Genomic DNA, 15,595 nt, shown 5'->3' on the forward strand with positions numbered 1-15,595 from the left:
TAGAAAGGCGTCCGTGTGGTTGCTCAAGAGGTGTCAGCCAACGCTGAACATTTAGATAATTCGTGTTTATCTTGGGGCATTCTCTGAACCCCGGGGTACTGCACTGAAAACAATCGAACGTATTCTGATTCCACAACCTTGCTCATAACCCTGATAGAACACAGCGTGCATGCCTGTGCTACACGGTACCCCATAGTGTGTCACTTTGTCCCGTTGTTTGTGTCGATAGACTCCTCAATCAAACCATGGGCAGAATGACATGAGTTGGGCGACGTCATACCCGACAGAGACGCGCCAACGTTCGGAGACACATTTTGTTGCAGCCACCACGCGTCTAATAGAAACCTCTCTGATGTACGCATTACTACTAGTACTTCTATCTGAGACTACCGGGCTATTGATTACTAGTACTACACTTCACATTTAGCCGTTGTACTATCCCACCATGCAGCAATGAAATGTATATCGGATAGATTCGTTCGACTCCCATGGCGACTGACGAGGCCGTGGCCGCAGGACTCATCGACTGGGTCAACAGTCTTGCTGTAGCCGACCCGGTTTACACGGTAGATGATTTTACCAACGGCCAGATCATATGGAAGGTGCTTCGTACGTCGGACTCAGCCGCCATCACAGGTTTCGCGTTGATGCACTAATCGCCTACAGAGCAAATTGACCGCTTCAGCTTCCCTGGCAAGCTTCCAGAAGACCCAAATACGGATCAGTGGATACACAAATGGACCAACTTGAAGCACATCTATGATGCCTTGTCTATCTTCCTCGTCGAGGAATGTCGCCAGCGACTACCGTTCCCCGGCGGACGACCCGACCTCAAAGCAATCGCGCAATCCTCCTCCCTCAGCGACAGTGTGGCTCTCTTGAAGCTTCTGGTGGTCGCAGCCATCAACTGTGCCGATCGCATCGAGTATCTGAAACAGATGCAAGACCTATCCGAATCGACCCAACAGGTTCTCATTCAAACAGTCCAAGAAGCTGGTGAAGATGAGGGTGGAGAAGCCGAGGAACCGATTCCAGACGAGCTGGTTGCGACCGAGGAACTCCCTGTCTCGCCGCGTCAGTCCGGAGAGGTAGATTCTGTGCTGGAGTCAGAGGAACGGTTGGGCAAAGTGATAGCTGACAACCAACGAATTGCACACGAGAAAAGGGAGTTGCAGAAGCAACTAGACGAAAGCCATTCGCGGTACGAGAAACTGCAGGGGCGGTTCGATCAGCTCCAAGACGAACTGATGGAGGCAAATGACCGACTCGCATCTCTGCTGGCAGGGCGGTCCGACGTTTCCACCCGAGCTCTGGATCCGAAACATGACGCCATCATCGCAACCCTCGAAAACAGAGTCCTCGAGACCGAGTCCGAGGCGGATGACCTTCGCAAAGCCAACGAGCTGCTCAAGATCAAAGCAGAAAAGGCCCAGAAACTGCAAGATGACTATGATGAAATTAAAATTGAGCGAGACAGACTGGCTCGCAAGGCCAACACCGCCGAGAAGTATAGACTAAAGTTAGAGGCGAGCCAGGACTTGGAGAAGGACAACAACAATCTTCGAACAAAAGTGACGGAACTGCAGAATCAGTTGAAACAGTTCGATTCTGCACGTGCAAGTTCCAGTGACTTGCAAAGAGAGATTGACGAGTACAGGCGACTGTTGCCAAGTATCGAACAGGAGAGATACGAGTTGAATGAGATGAAGAAGAGGTTGGAATTCGACTATCACGCTCTTGAGGCACGGTATCACGACACCTTAGAACAACTCTCACGACAAGATCGGGCTGTTGAAGACCTTCAGGGACGCCTACGTGACTATGAAGACGGAATGCCCCCTGCGGAAACAGAGGAGAAACACCCTGAGGTCGTTGATACAGATTTTGCGCTGGAGGAAGCTGAGCTGCTCGAATCGGAAGCACGCCTGACAGCGGCGCTCCTGAATGTGGACGACATCCCCACTCACGGTCGAGACAGCGACGATGCAGTCGCAAACGACGATGCTCTCTCTCCCTCTGCCACCCAACCTGACCAGGGCGCGGACAGGGAGACAATCTCGGAGACTGAGCTGAAGGCCATCATGTCGGCGATGCGTTCACAGGCCCAGGTGGGCACTGCCACGCAAAGAGAATCTTCCCTTCGTGCGCAGAGGAAGCTTGTTGTAGCCATCGAGCGGCAAAGAACCAAAAACAGAACGCTCCTGGAGTCGTTACAGAAGCAGGATCTGATGATCACAGAGATGCGAGAAAGGCTTCGAGAGGGGAACCGGCATACGCAAGACGATGCACAATCGATCCCACCGCCTCCACCCCCGGAAGATGCGCCGCCATCATCGATTGAGTCACATTTGAACGGTGGAGATTCCGAGATTGACGTCCTTAGGGATGAAAACACGCTTCTCCAGCGCGAACTCAATCTCATGGCTTCTGCGTGGTACGACCAGAACCTCCGCCTCGCGAGCGCCAGCTCCTCTACAGCTGGGCGGAATCGCGGGTTAGGTCCCGGAGCCGAACCGCAAGGCTTCCTTGGGAGGCAGCGGCGGAAGATCGATGCAGCTGCTTTTGGCCGTCCATCATAACGTGCATGACGTACGCGAAGTGGTCATATGACTGACGAGATGCGCCTCGTTGTAGCTGGCGCCAACTGGATTTCCATGCGACAAGAACTGTTGTCTCTTCCTGGAATCCTCTACGGATCAAGGGAAGTGAACAACTTGAACTTCGTACCGGCAATCTCGTGGCCTGTCCTAGCGCCTGGGTAGATGTGTCTGAACGGTCGATTTGGGCGCTTACAGCAACAATTTTGACCATTACAACCTCCAGCGACGAACCGAGGATGAAATACTATGGTGGGGAGACTGATTCCTTCTCCAAGTATGATTGTTGGGATCCCGCATCTCCATATTGCGGAGACAGGAATGCATCTCATATCAATGCACCATTTACACCATGAGCAAATCTATCCGACTAGAATATACTTACCTTGTCCTCGGTCTTCCAAGGAATGCTGCGCGCCCCCCTTCAATCCCGAACATCAACGATGGGGTCTGCAACGGAAGGAGAAGTCTATGTGACTGTTTCAGCTGGCCAACTGACCTTGCCCAAGCGGCTCTTCATTACAGACGCAGATCCGGAAAAGCGAGCAACTGTTCCTTCGCTATCTTTTCTGCTCCAGCATCCTGAGCCTACTGGGAAATCCACCAGCCTTGTATTCGACCTCGGCCTCAAAAGAGACTTGACGAAATATCCTCCCACACAACAGGCTCACATCGCCAACCGACAGCCAACGATTTTGCATCCCGACTGCGCAGACAGCCTGAGGGGAGGGGGATTGGATCCTGCTCGGGACATTGATATTTTGATGTTGAGTCATGTGCATTGGGGCCACGAGGGTACACCTGATGACTTCCCCTGCTCGCAGGACGTCGTGGGCTCCGGGACTTTGCATCTGCTCGAGCATGGAGCACCTCCTCACTACCCAAGAGAGATTTTCAATCCAGAACTACTACCCCGGGACCGGACCCTGGAATTGCCACCAGTGTCTAGGGAAAACACGACGGCGGCTCAGAAGCAGACCGCACACGAATGGAACCCGTTTGCGGGCTTTCCAGCAATCATCGACTTCTTTGGTGACGGCAGCATCTATGTCGTTGATAGCCCAGGGCACCTGTATGGCCATGTGAACTTGCTCGTCCGAACGGGGCCTCAGAAATGGGTATATCTGGGAGGTGATTGTTGTCATGACCCGCGGATCCTAACGGGAGAGAAGGACGTCGCGTTGTATGACGACGGAAATGGCGGGCTGAGGTCAGTCCACATCGACACGGACCAGGCGAAAAGAACCTTTAAAGAGGATTGGACCGCTCTTGAAGACACCGAGTCCAGTATTCGAAGCGGACACACACGTTGAGGTCATTGTGGCACACGACAAGAACTGGCGGGAGAAGAACGGGCATCGCTTTCATCCGGGGATTCTGTAGCTGAGGCTGCGAGGGTTTGGATGATGAATACTACAGAGCTGCAGAAGGTCCATTGGTCGCGGTCCACCTAGTCGAAGCATAGGAAAGGACACGCCTTTTTGGGCCCATATTTTCCGTGTTCATGCATGTGGTGCATACAAGGGTCAGAAACACAACAAAATGCCTCGACGCAAGGCTGCGGGTCACACGGTCACGTGGGAGGCTGCGCAAATGAGGGTTCGACAGGTACCTAGGTAGGTAAGGTACCAGGTAGCTTCTAGCAGTGCGAATACTCTGTCAGTACCTAAGACATATTACAGTGCAAGACCGCCGCTCGCACGATCGGCCCCATCTCTCAACCCCGTACTCCATCTCCGCGTTTGTCAATCCCCCGACTTCTCCAATTCCAAAGTTCGTGGGTCGTCGGACGTGCCAGTGGGGAAGGCCTAGAGGCCTCGCAACATGTCCTTTTTCTCCCACGATTTTGAGACCAGAGACCGAAGGAGAAGATGGCCGCCAGCAGCAGCCGATACACAGTTGGGGTCAGTTGCTGTCGATTCCTGCGGTGGGGGGACTTTGCCGATCTGTTGTCCGCGGAGGTCATCCCATCCTGTTGCGGAAACATGGTTGAATTCGCCCAGTCCTGCTACGTTACGCAGTCTCAAATCCAAGTCGACGCAAGATCAACCTTACAAAGACATGACCATATCAGGGCACACATGAGCTAGAGAGAATAGAGGCGCTACCACAAGAGCAGGCGACTCTGTTGTAGAGCAGTAACGACCAATCATGGCATCCCCGGAAGACACAGTCGCTTTTATAGGTGTAAGTTCGACCGTCCCCGTGGTGGTGATTGATCGACTGACTCTGTGCCCAACAGGCGTGGGTGTTATGGGCTACCCTATGGCAGCCAGCCTGCGCTCGAAAACACCGTCATCTTGTACTCTATTGATCTGCGATGTCTCGCAGGATGCGCTCTCGATATTCCGAGCCGAAACGGCCGGCAAAGCTCCCGTCGAAGTGGTGTCGAATGGGTTCGAGGCTGTGCGGCGTGCCAACACCGTCATCACAATGCTGCCCACCGCAGCCGCCGTGGAGAAAGTCTACCTTGACCCTGGCACGGGCATCATCGCCGGCACCCTCGAGGCGTCCAAGTCAGACCCCCAAAAGAAGCTGCTCATGGAATACCGCACAATCGAGACGGCCACGATCTTGAAGGTCGCTCAGACGACGGTGGACGCCTTACAGCACTCCCCGAGGAGAGGACATCTGGCTGTCATACGGGTCCTCTCATGGCGTTGGAGGGGCTTCAGGCGAGCGAAGAATCTTTGACAGTGTTGACATTGGAACCTCTTGGACCTTTTCGGCGGCGGTTCATCGTGGTGTCTGTTTCTACCATGGTCCAGACCCTCAATTCCCACTGCCACTGTGATTGCGTCTTCCAGCATTGGATGCAGCGCTCGAGCGGCCAAAGGAGATTAGGCTGGGATGCTCCAAGAGCGAAAGGGGAAGTGTAATCATACTAGGATCGATGCAAGTTGGCCTCATTCGGAGCGATGGGTGATGGAGGAATGGCGGAATCTGGGGAACAACTGAAGAGTCTGGGGAAGAGGGAGAATGATGAGGGGAAACGAGTCACACCTTGAGTGTCTACCGCAGGTTGAGTAAGGTGCCATGCAACCTAGGTACGTAAGGTACCTTAGGTACCTAGTACTAAAGGTGCAGGGGGGCCAAGGAGGTGTGAACATCAGCAGACAACGACAACTAGGTGCCTGCGATATGCCTGCGGCTGTCCACGTTTGAGGTTTAGACGGCGGATGTGCGGGGTGCGGTGTAGGAGTCCTGCCAGTGGGGATCTCCAGGTACACTTGGTATATATATACCTTATCGGTAGGTGGCTCTTTAGGCTGCCTCACATAGGCTGCAGAAGTACTGACCCCGCTAAGGTTAACGTAGGTTGGGTACCTAGGTACCAGATATGCACCTTCCTTCGGTTCTGCTTGGAGAAACCAAGATTATAACAGGTACTGTACCTCTTGGGTATGTAGGTACTTTAGGAGGTAGGTGCCTAGTACCTGCTAAAGTACCTGTGTTCATCATCCCCAGACACCACCTGCAAGTCACTCACCACCTCAGGGAGGTACTCTCGAGTCTCGCAGGCTTACAGCTCGCCATCCTCGACCAGGTATTGCTCACTTACCCCAACCTTCCCATGGTTCCTCTCAAGTCAATGTGGGACCAGGCTTGGGCTGGCGTCCTTCGCCCGTATCTAACAAAGCGACTTCTGGACTTTGAAGGTGGTGTGGAAATCATGTCCACGAATCCATTCCCTTTGAATTCGTGTCTCTGGCTTGAGAGGCGGAATGTCTACAGCCTATGTGAGGCAGCCTCCTCCTTCACCTCCTGGAAGCGCATCTGAGGCCACCGTCGAGGTCTTTGCCCTCCAAGCCGGTCACTTCTCCCTGCCCGAACGGTTCTTTGTCCACCCAGCCTCGACCACTGCCAAAAGAACCGTCCCTTCGCTGTCCTTCTTGGTCGTTCACCAGGACCCAGAAACAAATCACACCACGCGGATAGTCTTTGACCTTGGTTTACGACGAGACATCAACCGCTACTCGGCGCCTATCCAGAAGCATGTCGAGAGCCGACAGCCATTGACGACCCTACCTGATGTGACAAGAAGTCTTGCCGCTGGAGGCCTGCACCCGGCCGACATTGATTATGTGATATATTCTCATGTAGGTTCGCAGCTCAATCAAAGTGCAGAGCTAACTGTGAGGACCAGGTGCATTGGGATCATGTCGGAGAGCCTTGTGACTTTCCCAGCTGCACCTTTGTTGTTGGCAACGGATCCGGCGCTCTGATGCACAGCACAGGGTCGTTGCGAGGAAGCCATTCTTTCTTCGAGGCAGATTTGTTGCCAGCTGAAAGGACAATCGAATTGTCCAACCCTTACGAAGAGGTAGATGAAGGGACCAATAAGGAAGAACTGGATCCGAACGCACCCGATTTTGTACAAGAATGGAGGCCCTACGGGAGCCTGCCCCGGGTTTTGGATATCTTCCATGATGGCAGCTTATACATTGTCGACTCGCCGGGCCACTTGCCGGGTCACATCAACCTGCTGGCCAAGATCGGTCCGGCGACCAGTGTTTATCTGGCCGGTGATGCCTGTCATGACCGGCGCATCATGAGGAAGGAGAAGCAAATAGGGGAGTGGCTTGATGATCAAGGGCATCTATGTTGTATCCATGCCGACAAGAACCTAGCCGAACAGACCATCGGCCGGATTCAAGAGCTGGAGTCGAGTGGCATTGAAGTTATCTTTGCGCATGACTTCGAATGGGAAGAGAATCCACGCAATCAGTCGCGATTCTTTGGTCAGTCGAGGAACTGAACACGACATGGTGCAATAGTGTCTCTGGGCTGGCTCATTGCTTGCCAAAGGTGGCAATCTCTTGCGAGGTGCGCCTCACTGCAAAGCTAGCTACGTTAAGACAGTTCGGCAGATCTTGACGGCAACATCGTGATGTACTCGTAATGAACTTGCTCTTTAGTAGTAGAGCGTGGACCTTAACATAGGATACCGTCCCTGTCGTCGAAAAAGCCCCAGTCACAACTATTTTCCAGTGGAGGGGCTGCTACAACGCTTGAATGGGAAACTCGAGTTTCGCCCGCATCATGTTCGAATTGGTGGCTCCTGCATTTTGGCGAATATGAAGAATTCGGCTAGGTCGGGCACCGGGGCTGATGGACGCCTTCACAACTGAGGGACTTGTTAGCAGCATAACGGAGAGCACATATGCTGGTGGATGGGCTTGTTCTCTTCCCCAAAGCCCAACCCACACCGACATCGGTAAATGACCGAGTCTGTCAGTCTCAATGGCGCCTCGTTTCTGACAGAGTACCTCACATTATTACTCGCAGCCAACGCTTCTACCTGCGGAAGCGAGAGAAAGTAAGCGTTTGCCAGTCATCCAGCAAGATGCCGCCCTCCAGAGATCCAGAGGAACTGAAAAAGGTGTTTGTGAGCCAATTGGGCGAGACACAATGGGACGAGACGTGGGAGAGCATTGCAAAACTCAGCCCCGATCTGTTCGAGGCCAGCATGAACCTCATCCCGGTGCCTCGAAAGAAGAAATACCTCTCGGTGAAAGTGCAGCAACTCATGTCTATCGCTGTGGACGCCGCCTCCACCCACCTCTACCTGCCCGGGGTCAGGAAACACATTGATGCAGCACTGCAAGAGGGCGCCACTCCGGCCGAGAAAATTGAGGTGATCGAGCTGACGGAGACCCTGGGCATTCATGCCTGTAACATTGGAGTTCCCTTGTTGGTTGAAGTGATGAAGGAGGAGGGAGTCTACGAGCAACATACTACTGCAGGGAAGCCATTCGATGAGCAACGCGAAATGCTCAAGGTCGAATTCACCAAGAATCGAGGCTACTGGCACCCTTTCTGGGAGGACTTTCTGGCCTTGGACCTAGAGATCTTCGAGGCCTATTTGAATTTCTCGTCGGTCCCATGGCTGAAAGATGTCGACGGCTCCGGGAAAGGCGGTGGTGCTCTAGACCCCAAGATAGGTATGTCTCTACCCCCTCGTCGATATGAAAGCAGCACTTAACAGTCAGACAACCTGAGACGGATTAATATGTGCCACCTACCTTTAGGTCAAAGAACTGGTATATTGTGTCTTCGATGCCGCTGCCACCCATCTGTACGTCCTCGGTTTGAAGTTACACATGAAAAATGTCCTGAAATATGGCGGCGCAGGTGGATGGCCGTTCATCATAGACCATTTTCCAACACCATTATCAACAAAATGACTCTGCCACCGGCACCGCGTCGACCTCGTTCATCTGCCATAAGCGCTGTTTATGTCGCTGTCGGTTGAATGAGATGCCTGTCACAGCCTTGTGCATAATGTGTTCAGCCTTACGCTAGGGCAGTTGGACTACAACTTCCGACTATCGGGTCCGAAAGTACTAATGGTCGGCATAGATAGTGGGTGAAATCAACATGTAGTTGTATTGAGTAGATAGTATAATACGTGGTCTACTTGAGTCTCGCTGGATCTTCGTTGCTGGACTGACCCCTTTTATAGATGGGCAAAAGGGATCTGGGGCAACTAACCTATTATGGACACTTGCTCGCCGCTTTCGGATCGGGAACGCTTCTTGAACCACTATCTCGCTATCCAGAATGACTCGAAGACGTTATCTTATCTTATCGCCATGACTCAGTGTCTGCCGAGCCCTTCACGTTCAACGTCAACTTCAACCTCGAGCTTCGGCTCCATCTTGATAGCCAGGTTGGAGCGCAATCTTGGCGCCGAGTCTGGCGAAGAGACACGATACTTACCGTCGACCAATGCTGGGTGCTGACCGGGAGGCATTACAGCAGCTTCAAATCCTCCGACTCAGACATTGCCAGCGATAACGTCTGAGGATCATCCAAAAGGTACCTGGGTAGGGGACCCCCTGCCATCTTTCGTTTCCTTCTGGAGCTATCCTTGGTCCCGATTATCTCGGACTCGTCTTGTATATCAACAGCTGTGCGTTGGGAGCTGCGACTATCAACGTTCGAAGACCTGATCATTGCTAACGGCCAACAATCGCCAAGTGCTGCGTGGCCCTGACGTGCCCAAGGCCTACTTCCATTCTCACAGCAATACCTTCACTTCAGGTATGGGAAACTCCGCAGAATCCATTGAGATCCCACAGCTGCGCTACTTCTATCATGGTATTTCTAGTCTTTAATCTGTACCACGCCTCCCCCAGCAGCCTGAGCCGAGCCATCCCCGGTACAAGATGTCTGCCCCTGAGGTCAAGAGGGGCGAGTTTCTCTACCGCGATACGCTTTTTGTGGACCTGGGAGAGAACAAACGCCATCCCCGCGCCTCGGCGTCTGACCTGAAAGAGCTCCTACTTCCGAAGAAAGGCAGTGCACCCGTCAAAGATCAAGTCGCACACTGGTACGAAGCACAGGTAATCACTATGGCCTCCCGCGCACCAAAGACAAGAACACCGCCAAAGTGCGGTTGACTACGGCCGTCGTATCTGGCGCGCTCGCCGTCCCACCCCATATTTCCAAGCTGGAGACCGACATGAAGAAGGAATATGGCGCGTCGGTCAGGAAGGCCAAGGCCGCCGCCAGCAAGACACAGCAGGCTCCTACGTCGACGGGGAAAAGAGGAGGGCTAGTGACAGTGGGACAGGGCATGGAGCCACCATCTCACTCAAGATCGGCTATGTCAGCCTCGAAGTTGGCCTTCCTCCATCGGCCGGAAAAAAGAAGCAGAAGGTGGAAACCGCAGAAGCAAAAAAGAGAACCACCCCGGCACCAAAGACGAAAGCCACTTCGAAGCCAAAGACGGTAGAGAAGCAGATTGCAAAGCCAAAAGCTCCCGAAAAAGCCTCAACAGCTAAGGCACCGAGAGCTAAGCCATCCACCGGACAACCTGCGACGACTGCTGGGCCACCATCGAAGCCGATCTCTTTCAACGATAGTCCCCGATCAAAGCAGATCGCCAGACGAGGTAAACCATATCTGCAGAGCCCGGGTACTCGTAACCTGCCCCGTAGTTCGTAACCGAGCATTCGCGATCGAAGCACTTCCTCAGACATTGACATGGACGATGCTCCGCCGGCATATGATTCCATCAACTTCAGTAGCCCGCCTTCTCCACCTCGGAAAATGGTTCAAATATCCGGTCACTACCACATAACTTTGCCTCGGCTCCAGGGTGCCAATTTGCTCGCCTTCAAGATCGACCATGGAGCTGGACAGCTATGGGGAAGCTTTCGCTTCGGCAACAAAAGCGGAGTCATGCGCGTGGATGAGTTGGATGGCATCGCAGAACGCCACCCGAAATCATTCAATTGGCGCTCCAGAGACGATGGTACTGGCCAATTGAGGTTCGGACGTGGGTGTGATGGCGAGATCGAGTTTGATGGCGGTGACGGGGTCCGTGGAAGCTTCTACGGCCTGATGCCTGGGGGTGATGTGGATTTTGTGGCACGATTGACGGATATGCACGATGCGCCCGATGCCCAGGAGCTTCTTATGAGTGGGACGATTTTCCGCGACTCGCCTATGGTAGGGATTGATGTTGAACTTGGCCACTCGGATAAGCGAATTGATCCATAGAGCCATTTGCGATTGTGGCAGAGTTCCCAGAGACGAAACAATGCGAACTGTGTTTGTGCGTATTCCTTTGGAGGGGGTTAGTGGGTTTTTCCGAATTTCCATAGCAGAGCAGGTTATGATGTGGCCTTGACCTGACTTCCAAGCTCTCCAGTCGACCAAGGACTCGGAGCTAGACTGTCTGGGCATATAGAGTCTAGGATGGACCAGTTCGATGTTCTAGGAATCCCTGATCACACATACCGGCCTTTCCAAGCCCTCTGATTGCTGCATCTGTCTCAGCCTCGCCTCAGCCTCGTCGCTTAGTATGGACCAATCACATCATGAAACATGGTATGTCTCACTCCTTTTCTGCTGACTGGCGTATCATCCTTGCACCTCAACAAAACGGGGCCTCTTTTGATGTCTCGGATACCGCCATTGCCGCGGATTGCAAGTTAGGCACAAATACAACGCCCTATTTGTCGACGGATTCTCTGGTCGAAGACCGAGAAGGATACCTCAGGGAGCAAATCCTTCTGGTGTAACTTGTCTTGAATTCGGGTTCCATGTCATCAGCTTACGACGACTATGCGTGGGCCACATACATATAGCAGATGTCTTTGAACTGCCGACTTGACCTTTTATACCGTTGAAATTCGGTGGTAGTCATAGGGAGATCGACCATAGAATGAAGCGATTCGGTTCGCTGGCAAGCACATTGGGCGGCAGTGGCCGGCATCGCGAGGCTGAAGGTACGTCTTTTCTTCAGGGGGTAAAGGCCCGTGCACTAGACGCCAGATGAGGGATTGAAGTTGTACGATGACAAGAGAACATCTCCACTTGTTTGTTTGACTTCTCACCAGTACATGAGATCCATAGTCTTCCGGGGTTGACAGGCATCCTCCTCCTCTCCCTGCTGGACCATGTGAGGCAGTACCGTCCCTTTTGAACTGATGTCATTTCCTTAGACAACCAAATTACGGAGGAAAACAAAACCATTTTCCAATCATTTGAATGGTTCCTACCGGGCACAACATCTGATACATTGAGCCATTACACTCTACTATCGTCCCTGCTACCACATCTTTCCGATCTCGGTATCACGCACATCTGGCTCCCACCAGGTTGCAAAGCCACCTCTGTGGATGATAATGGCTACTCAATCTACGATCTTTGGGACCTGGGTGAGTTCAAAGCCAGAAACTACGACAGAACGGCCCGGACCAAATGGGGCTCGAGCGCAGAACTGGAAACCTTCTGCTCTCAGGCTAGACAGTACGGCGTCAAAGTATTGTGGGACACGGTCTTGAATCATAAAGCAGGTGCAGACGAGAAAGAACCAAGCTGGGGTGTCAAGGTAGATCCGAACGGTAAGCTTTCCTCCTTTCCCGCTTCACATTCGCCGAGGAAGATTTTTGATTGTGTCATTGGCAGACCGAACAAAAGAGCTTTCACAGCCGTACGAGCTTGAAACCTGGACCAAATTCACTTTTCCCGGCCGGGGGCCGAAATACTCCAACATGAAATATGACTGGCGACATTTCTCTGGCGTCGACTATGATGCTCGTAGGAAGGAGCATGGTGTCTTCAAACTCATCGGCGAAGGCAAGCGGAGCGACTGGGCAAGCGATGTGAGCAAGGAACTGGGCAACTACGATTACTTGTAAGACCCCCGGTCCTCTGCAAGGCTACCAAGCGCGCGTGTTTCCAATTCAGAGAATTCTATACTGACTACGCTTGTCGACTTACAGGATGTTTGCCGACCTCGACCACTCCCATGCAGCTGTTCGTTCCGACATTCTCAACTGGAGCTCTTGGATCTCGTCCAGTCTAGATTTAGGTGGGATGCGGCTCGACGCTATCAAACATTACTCACTTTCTTTTGTCGCGGACTTGATCTCACACCTCGACTCACTTGCGCCCCGGGGGAAGAATATGTTCTTCGTCGGCGAGTATTGGGATGCAGACTCCAAGGTATTGGAAAAGGTGCTCAACAAGTTTAATGGCCGGCTACATCTGTTTGACGTCCAGTTGGTCTATACGTTCAGCGACTTATCCAAGGGCAGGCAATGGGATCTGCGGACGGTATTTGACGGAGCCTTGACACAACTAGACCCGCAGCATTCGGTGGTGAGTCGCGCTCTTTCACTGATCCATCTGTTCTTCTCAAGCATTGACCACATTCGAACTTTCACAGACCTTTGTTGCCAACCACGACACACAAGACACTCAACCTCTCGCAGCCCCGGTAGAAGAATGGTTTGTTCCTCTAGGCTATGCTCTTATTCTCCTGCGTCGGGACACTGGAACACCCTGCGTGTTCTGGGGCGACATCTTCGGCATCCACGGTCCTCGCGCACGACTACCGGCAAGTGGAGGTAAGCTTGCCCGTTTACTGGCTGCAAGGAAGCAGTATGCATACGGGCCCCAAAGAGACTACCTCGACAGCGCAGACTGCATCGGCTGGACCCGGATGGGACACAACTCCAAATCCCATGGGACGGGATTAGCGGTCATCATGACCAACAGCTGGGATAGGAGATCGAAGCGCATGTTCGTCGGTCATCGACATACCGGTGAGAAGTGGAGAGACATTCTCAATTGGGAAGACCGCGAGGTGGTTATTGACTCTGCGGGATTTGGCACCTTTCCTGTCGGCCATAGATCCGTTGGAGTTTGGACCGACGAGAAGGCTCCTGATTTCGTCAAGATTAGTGGCTTGACCTTTCCTAGGTCGGGACATGCGGTTCCGCCGGTCACAAATCTCCCATTGTGATAAGCACACGAAGATTGATCACGCCTATAGGGCCACCAGCACCTACCTACCTAGTATATTCCATTGAATGACCCTGTTGTCAGCTTGAGGATACCCCTGGGGCGTCACATACCATTCAAACTACCAGATCTTGTCCTCGATCGCTAGGCTCTGAGCAGCCTTGTGAATAAAGATATTAGAAGAAAGAGAGACAAAGAGAGGGATCTATATGCTGAAAGGTACCTCGGGCCCAGGGCAAGTAATCAGATGAAATGATGGAACGGTATTGTCCTTCACATCAGTCCACAGAAGCATCGTTCGCACCAAATGTAAGGGACGCAGTTGAAGTTACCTTAAATAGAGATAATTGGCACGTAGAAGGTTACCTTGAAGAGGTAACATATAGTACCCTCGGAGCAAAGCACTCTATTTATTCTTGGCATCAAAAATCCTGTCAGCGGCTCTAAATTGCGGCACAGGATGAAGGGTGTTGACGCGCTCGCACTCGCACTCGAAGTTCGTTTAGAGTCTCTTCCTACAATCTCCCAGTCGTTCTCCCTTGAGCTTGGTGCGTCCACGGTAGGTAGCTAGGTTCTCTTGCCCCGTTCCCACCAACGCTTCTCAACCATTCTTCACTGGTGAACTGGCTGTCGTAATGGACGAAATACCATCACCGCCTGCAAGGCAATTTCGCTCCAATGCCTCAAACAACTGGCGCGTAAAGGACGATTCTCCCCGTACAGAGCTGCCACAAGTTCGTTCGCGCTTCAACCGGAACGACGCACAGTCGCCCTCAAACACACAGTCTTCTCCCGATGGAGTAGCGGGCACGCGTCTCTACGTCGGCAACCTGCTCTACACAGTGCAGAAGGCAGACATCGAGTCCCTGTTTGCTGAGCACGGTTACAATGTTGCTCGTGTCACCATCTCGACCGACCCGTTCACCGGGCGCAACCCTAGCTACTGTTTTGTGGATCTCGACAGCCCAGAGGAGGCACAGCGGGCCATCGCGGAGATGAATGGCCTGGATGTGCGTGGAAGGGCGCTGAGAGTGAGTCCTGGCGTGGCCAAGCGAGGCCAGGGCCAGGATCAAGGCGAGAACGGGACAGCACGAGAAGTCCGAGTCAAGAACTTTGACCGGGGACGGCCACGAGAGACGAGGGAAGAAAGAAGTGAGTTTTGTGAAGTTTGCCAGTCGTCCGACCGTACTGACCCGGTCGGTATTAGGTACGGAGTACAAGCCAACGTTTGACCGCTGGAACCGTACCGATGCCTCTTCTCACTGGCAAGCACCGCAGACCGAGGGACGGCGTCTGTTTGTCGGCAACCTCCCGCGCATTGAACCTCAGTCTGCCCTCGACGAGGAAATCCAGACGCTGTTCGCAACTCACCTCTCCGATACAGGGATCACGCCAACAACCGTGTCCAAGCTCATCTCGCCGCATCCGAGCAAAATCGCGGGTGGCGAGCCTGGAAACTACTATTACTGCTTCGTGGATTTGGCCCGCGCCGAGGACGTAGACACCGTGGTCGAGAAGCTGGCCGGAGTCGAGGGTAGCTGGGGCGGAAACGTGAGAGTGGGCCGTGCGAGGGAGCAACGAGAGCGCGGAGGTCCCGATAGAAAGGTGTTGAGGGAGCAAGGTCTCAATAGTGAGGGAGACCGGAAAATCCTCGAAGCCAGCACTTGGAGGAAAGGATGAGCTCCGTAATGACGGATGCTGATGAGAACACAAGGAGATGTCTGATCCGCGCA

At 53.1% G+C, this 15,595-nt stretch overlaps 8 protein-coding genes across 8 annotated transcripts; all 8 read left to right on the forward strand.

The window, feature by feature from the left end:
- Positions 1-488: 488 nt before the first annotated feature.
- A1O1_01701 (uncharacterized protein) lies at positions 489-2,579 on the forward strand (the record flags this gene model as incomplete). The annotated part of the gene is made up of 2 exons (XM_007722613.1): positions 489-609; positions 667-2,579. The coding sequence occupies 2 exons, from the start codon at positions 489-491 to the stop codon at positions 2,577-2,579; spliced, it is 2,034 nt and encodes a 677-aa protein (XP_007720803.1).
- A 461-nt stretch (positions 2,580-3,040) lies between these two features.
- Positions 3,041-3,910, forward strand: A1O1_01702 (uncharacterized protein; the record flags this gene model as incomplete). The annotated part of the gene is made up of 1 exon (XM_007722614.1): positions 3,041-3,910. The coding sequence occupies one exon, from the start codon at positions 3,041-3,043 to the stop codon at positions 3,908-3,910; it is 870 nt and encodes a 289-aa protein (XP_007720804.1).
- Positions 3,911-4,748: 838 nt separating this feature from the next.
- Positions 4,749-5,291, forward strand: A1O1_01703 (uncharacterized protein; the record flags this gene model as incomplete). Its single annotated transcript, XM_007722615.1, has 1 exon — positions 4,749-5,291. One exon carries the CDS (start codon positions 4,749-4,751, stop codon positions 5,289-5,291), a length of 543 nt encoding a protein of 180 aa, XP_007720805.1.
- A 1,031-nt stretch (positions 5,292-6,322) lies between these two features.
- Positions 6,323-7,356, forward strand: A1O1_01704 (uncharacterized protein; the record flags this gene model as incomplete). The annotated part of the gene is made up of 2 exons (XM_007722616.1): positions 6,323-6,697; positions 6,745-7,356. The coding sequence occupies 2 exons, from the start codon at positions 6,323-6,325 to the stop codon at positions 7,354-7,356; spliced, it is 987 nt and encodes a 328-aa protein (XP_007720806.1).
- Positions 7,357-7,944: 588 nt separating this feature from the next.
- A1O1_01705 (uncharacterized protein) lies at positions 7,945-8,583 on the forward strand (the record flags this gene model as incomplete). Its single annotated transcript, XM_007722617.1, has 1 exon — positions 7,945-8,583. The coding sequence occupies one exon, from the start codon at positions 7,945-7,947 to the stop codon at positions 8,581-8,583; it is 639 nt and encodes a 212-aa protein (XP_007720807.1).
- A 1,186-nt stretch (positions 8,584-9,769) lies between these two features.
- Positions 9,770-11,108, forward strand: A1O1_01706 (uncharacterized protein; the record flags this gene model as incomplete). Its single annotated transcript, XM_007722618.1, has 3 exons — positions 9,770-9,933; positions 9,995-10,527; positions 10,582-11,108. 3 exons carry the CDS (start codon positions 9,770-9,772, stop codon positions 11,106-11,108), a joined length of 1,224 nt encoding a protein of 407 aa, XP_007720808.1.
- A 667-nt stretch (positions 11,109-11,775) lies between these two features.
- On the forward strand, positions 11,776-13,863 carry A1O1_01707 (uncharacterized protein; the record flags this gene model as incomplete). Its single annotated transcript, XM_007722619.1, has 5 exons — positions 11,776-11,839; positions 12,056-12,457; positions 12,522-12,750; positions 12,839-13,217; positions 13,285-13,863. 5 exons carry the CDS (start codon positions 11,776-11,778, stop codon positions 13,861-13,863), a joined length of 1,653 nt encoding a protein of 550 aa, XP_007720809.1.
- A 634-nt stretch (positions 13,864-14,497) lies between these two features.
- Positions 14,498-15,542, forward strand: A1O1_01708 (uncharacterized protein; the record flags this gene model as incomplete). Its single annotated transcript, XM_007722620.1, has 2 exons — positions 14,498-15,014; positions 15,070-15,542. The coding sequence occupies 2 exons, from the start codon at positions 14,498-14,500 to the stop codon at positions 15,540-15,542; spliced, it is 990 nt and encodes a 329-aa protein (XP_007720810.1).
- Between the last annotated feature and the right edge of the window lie 53 nt (positions 15,543-15,595).

Source organism: Capronia coronata, assembly GCF_000585585.1.
Source record: "Capronia coronata CBS 617.96 chromosome Unknown acBCG-supercont1.2, whole genome shotgun sequence".
NCBI lineage: Eukaryota > Fungi > Ascomycota > Eurotiomycetes > Chaetothyriales > Herpotrichiellaceae > Capronia > Capronia coronata.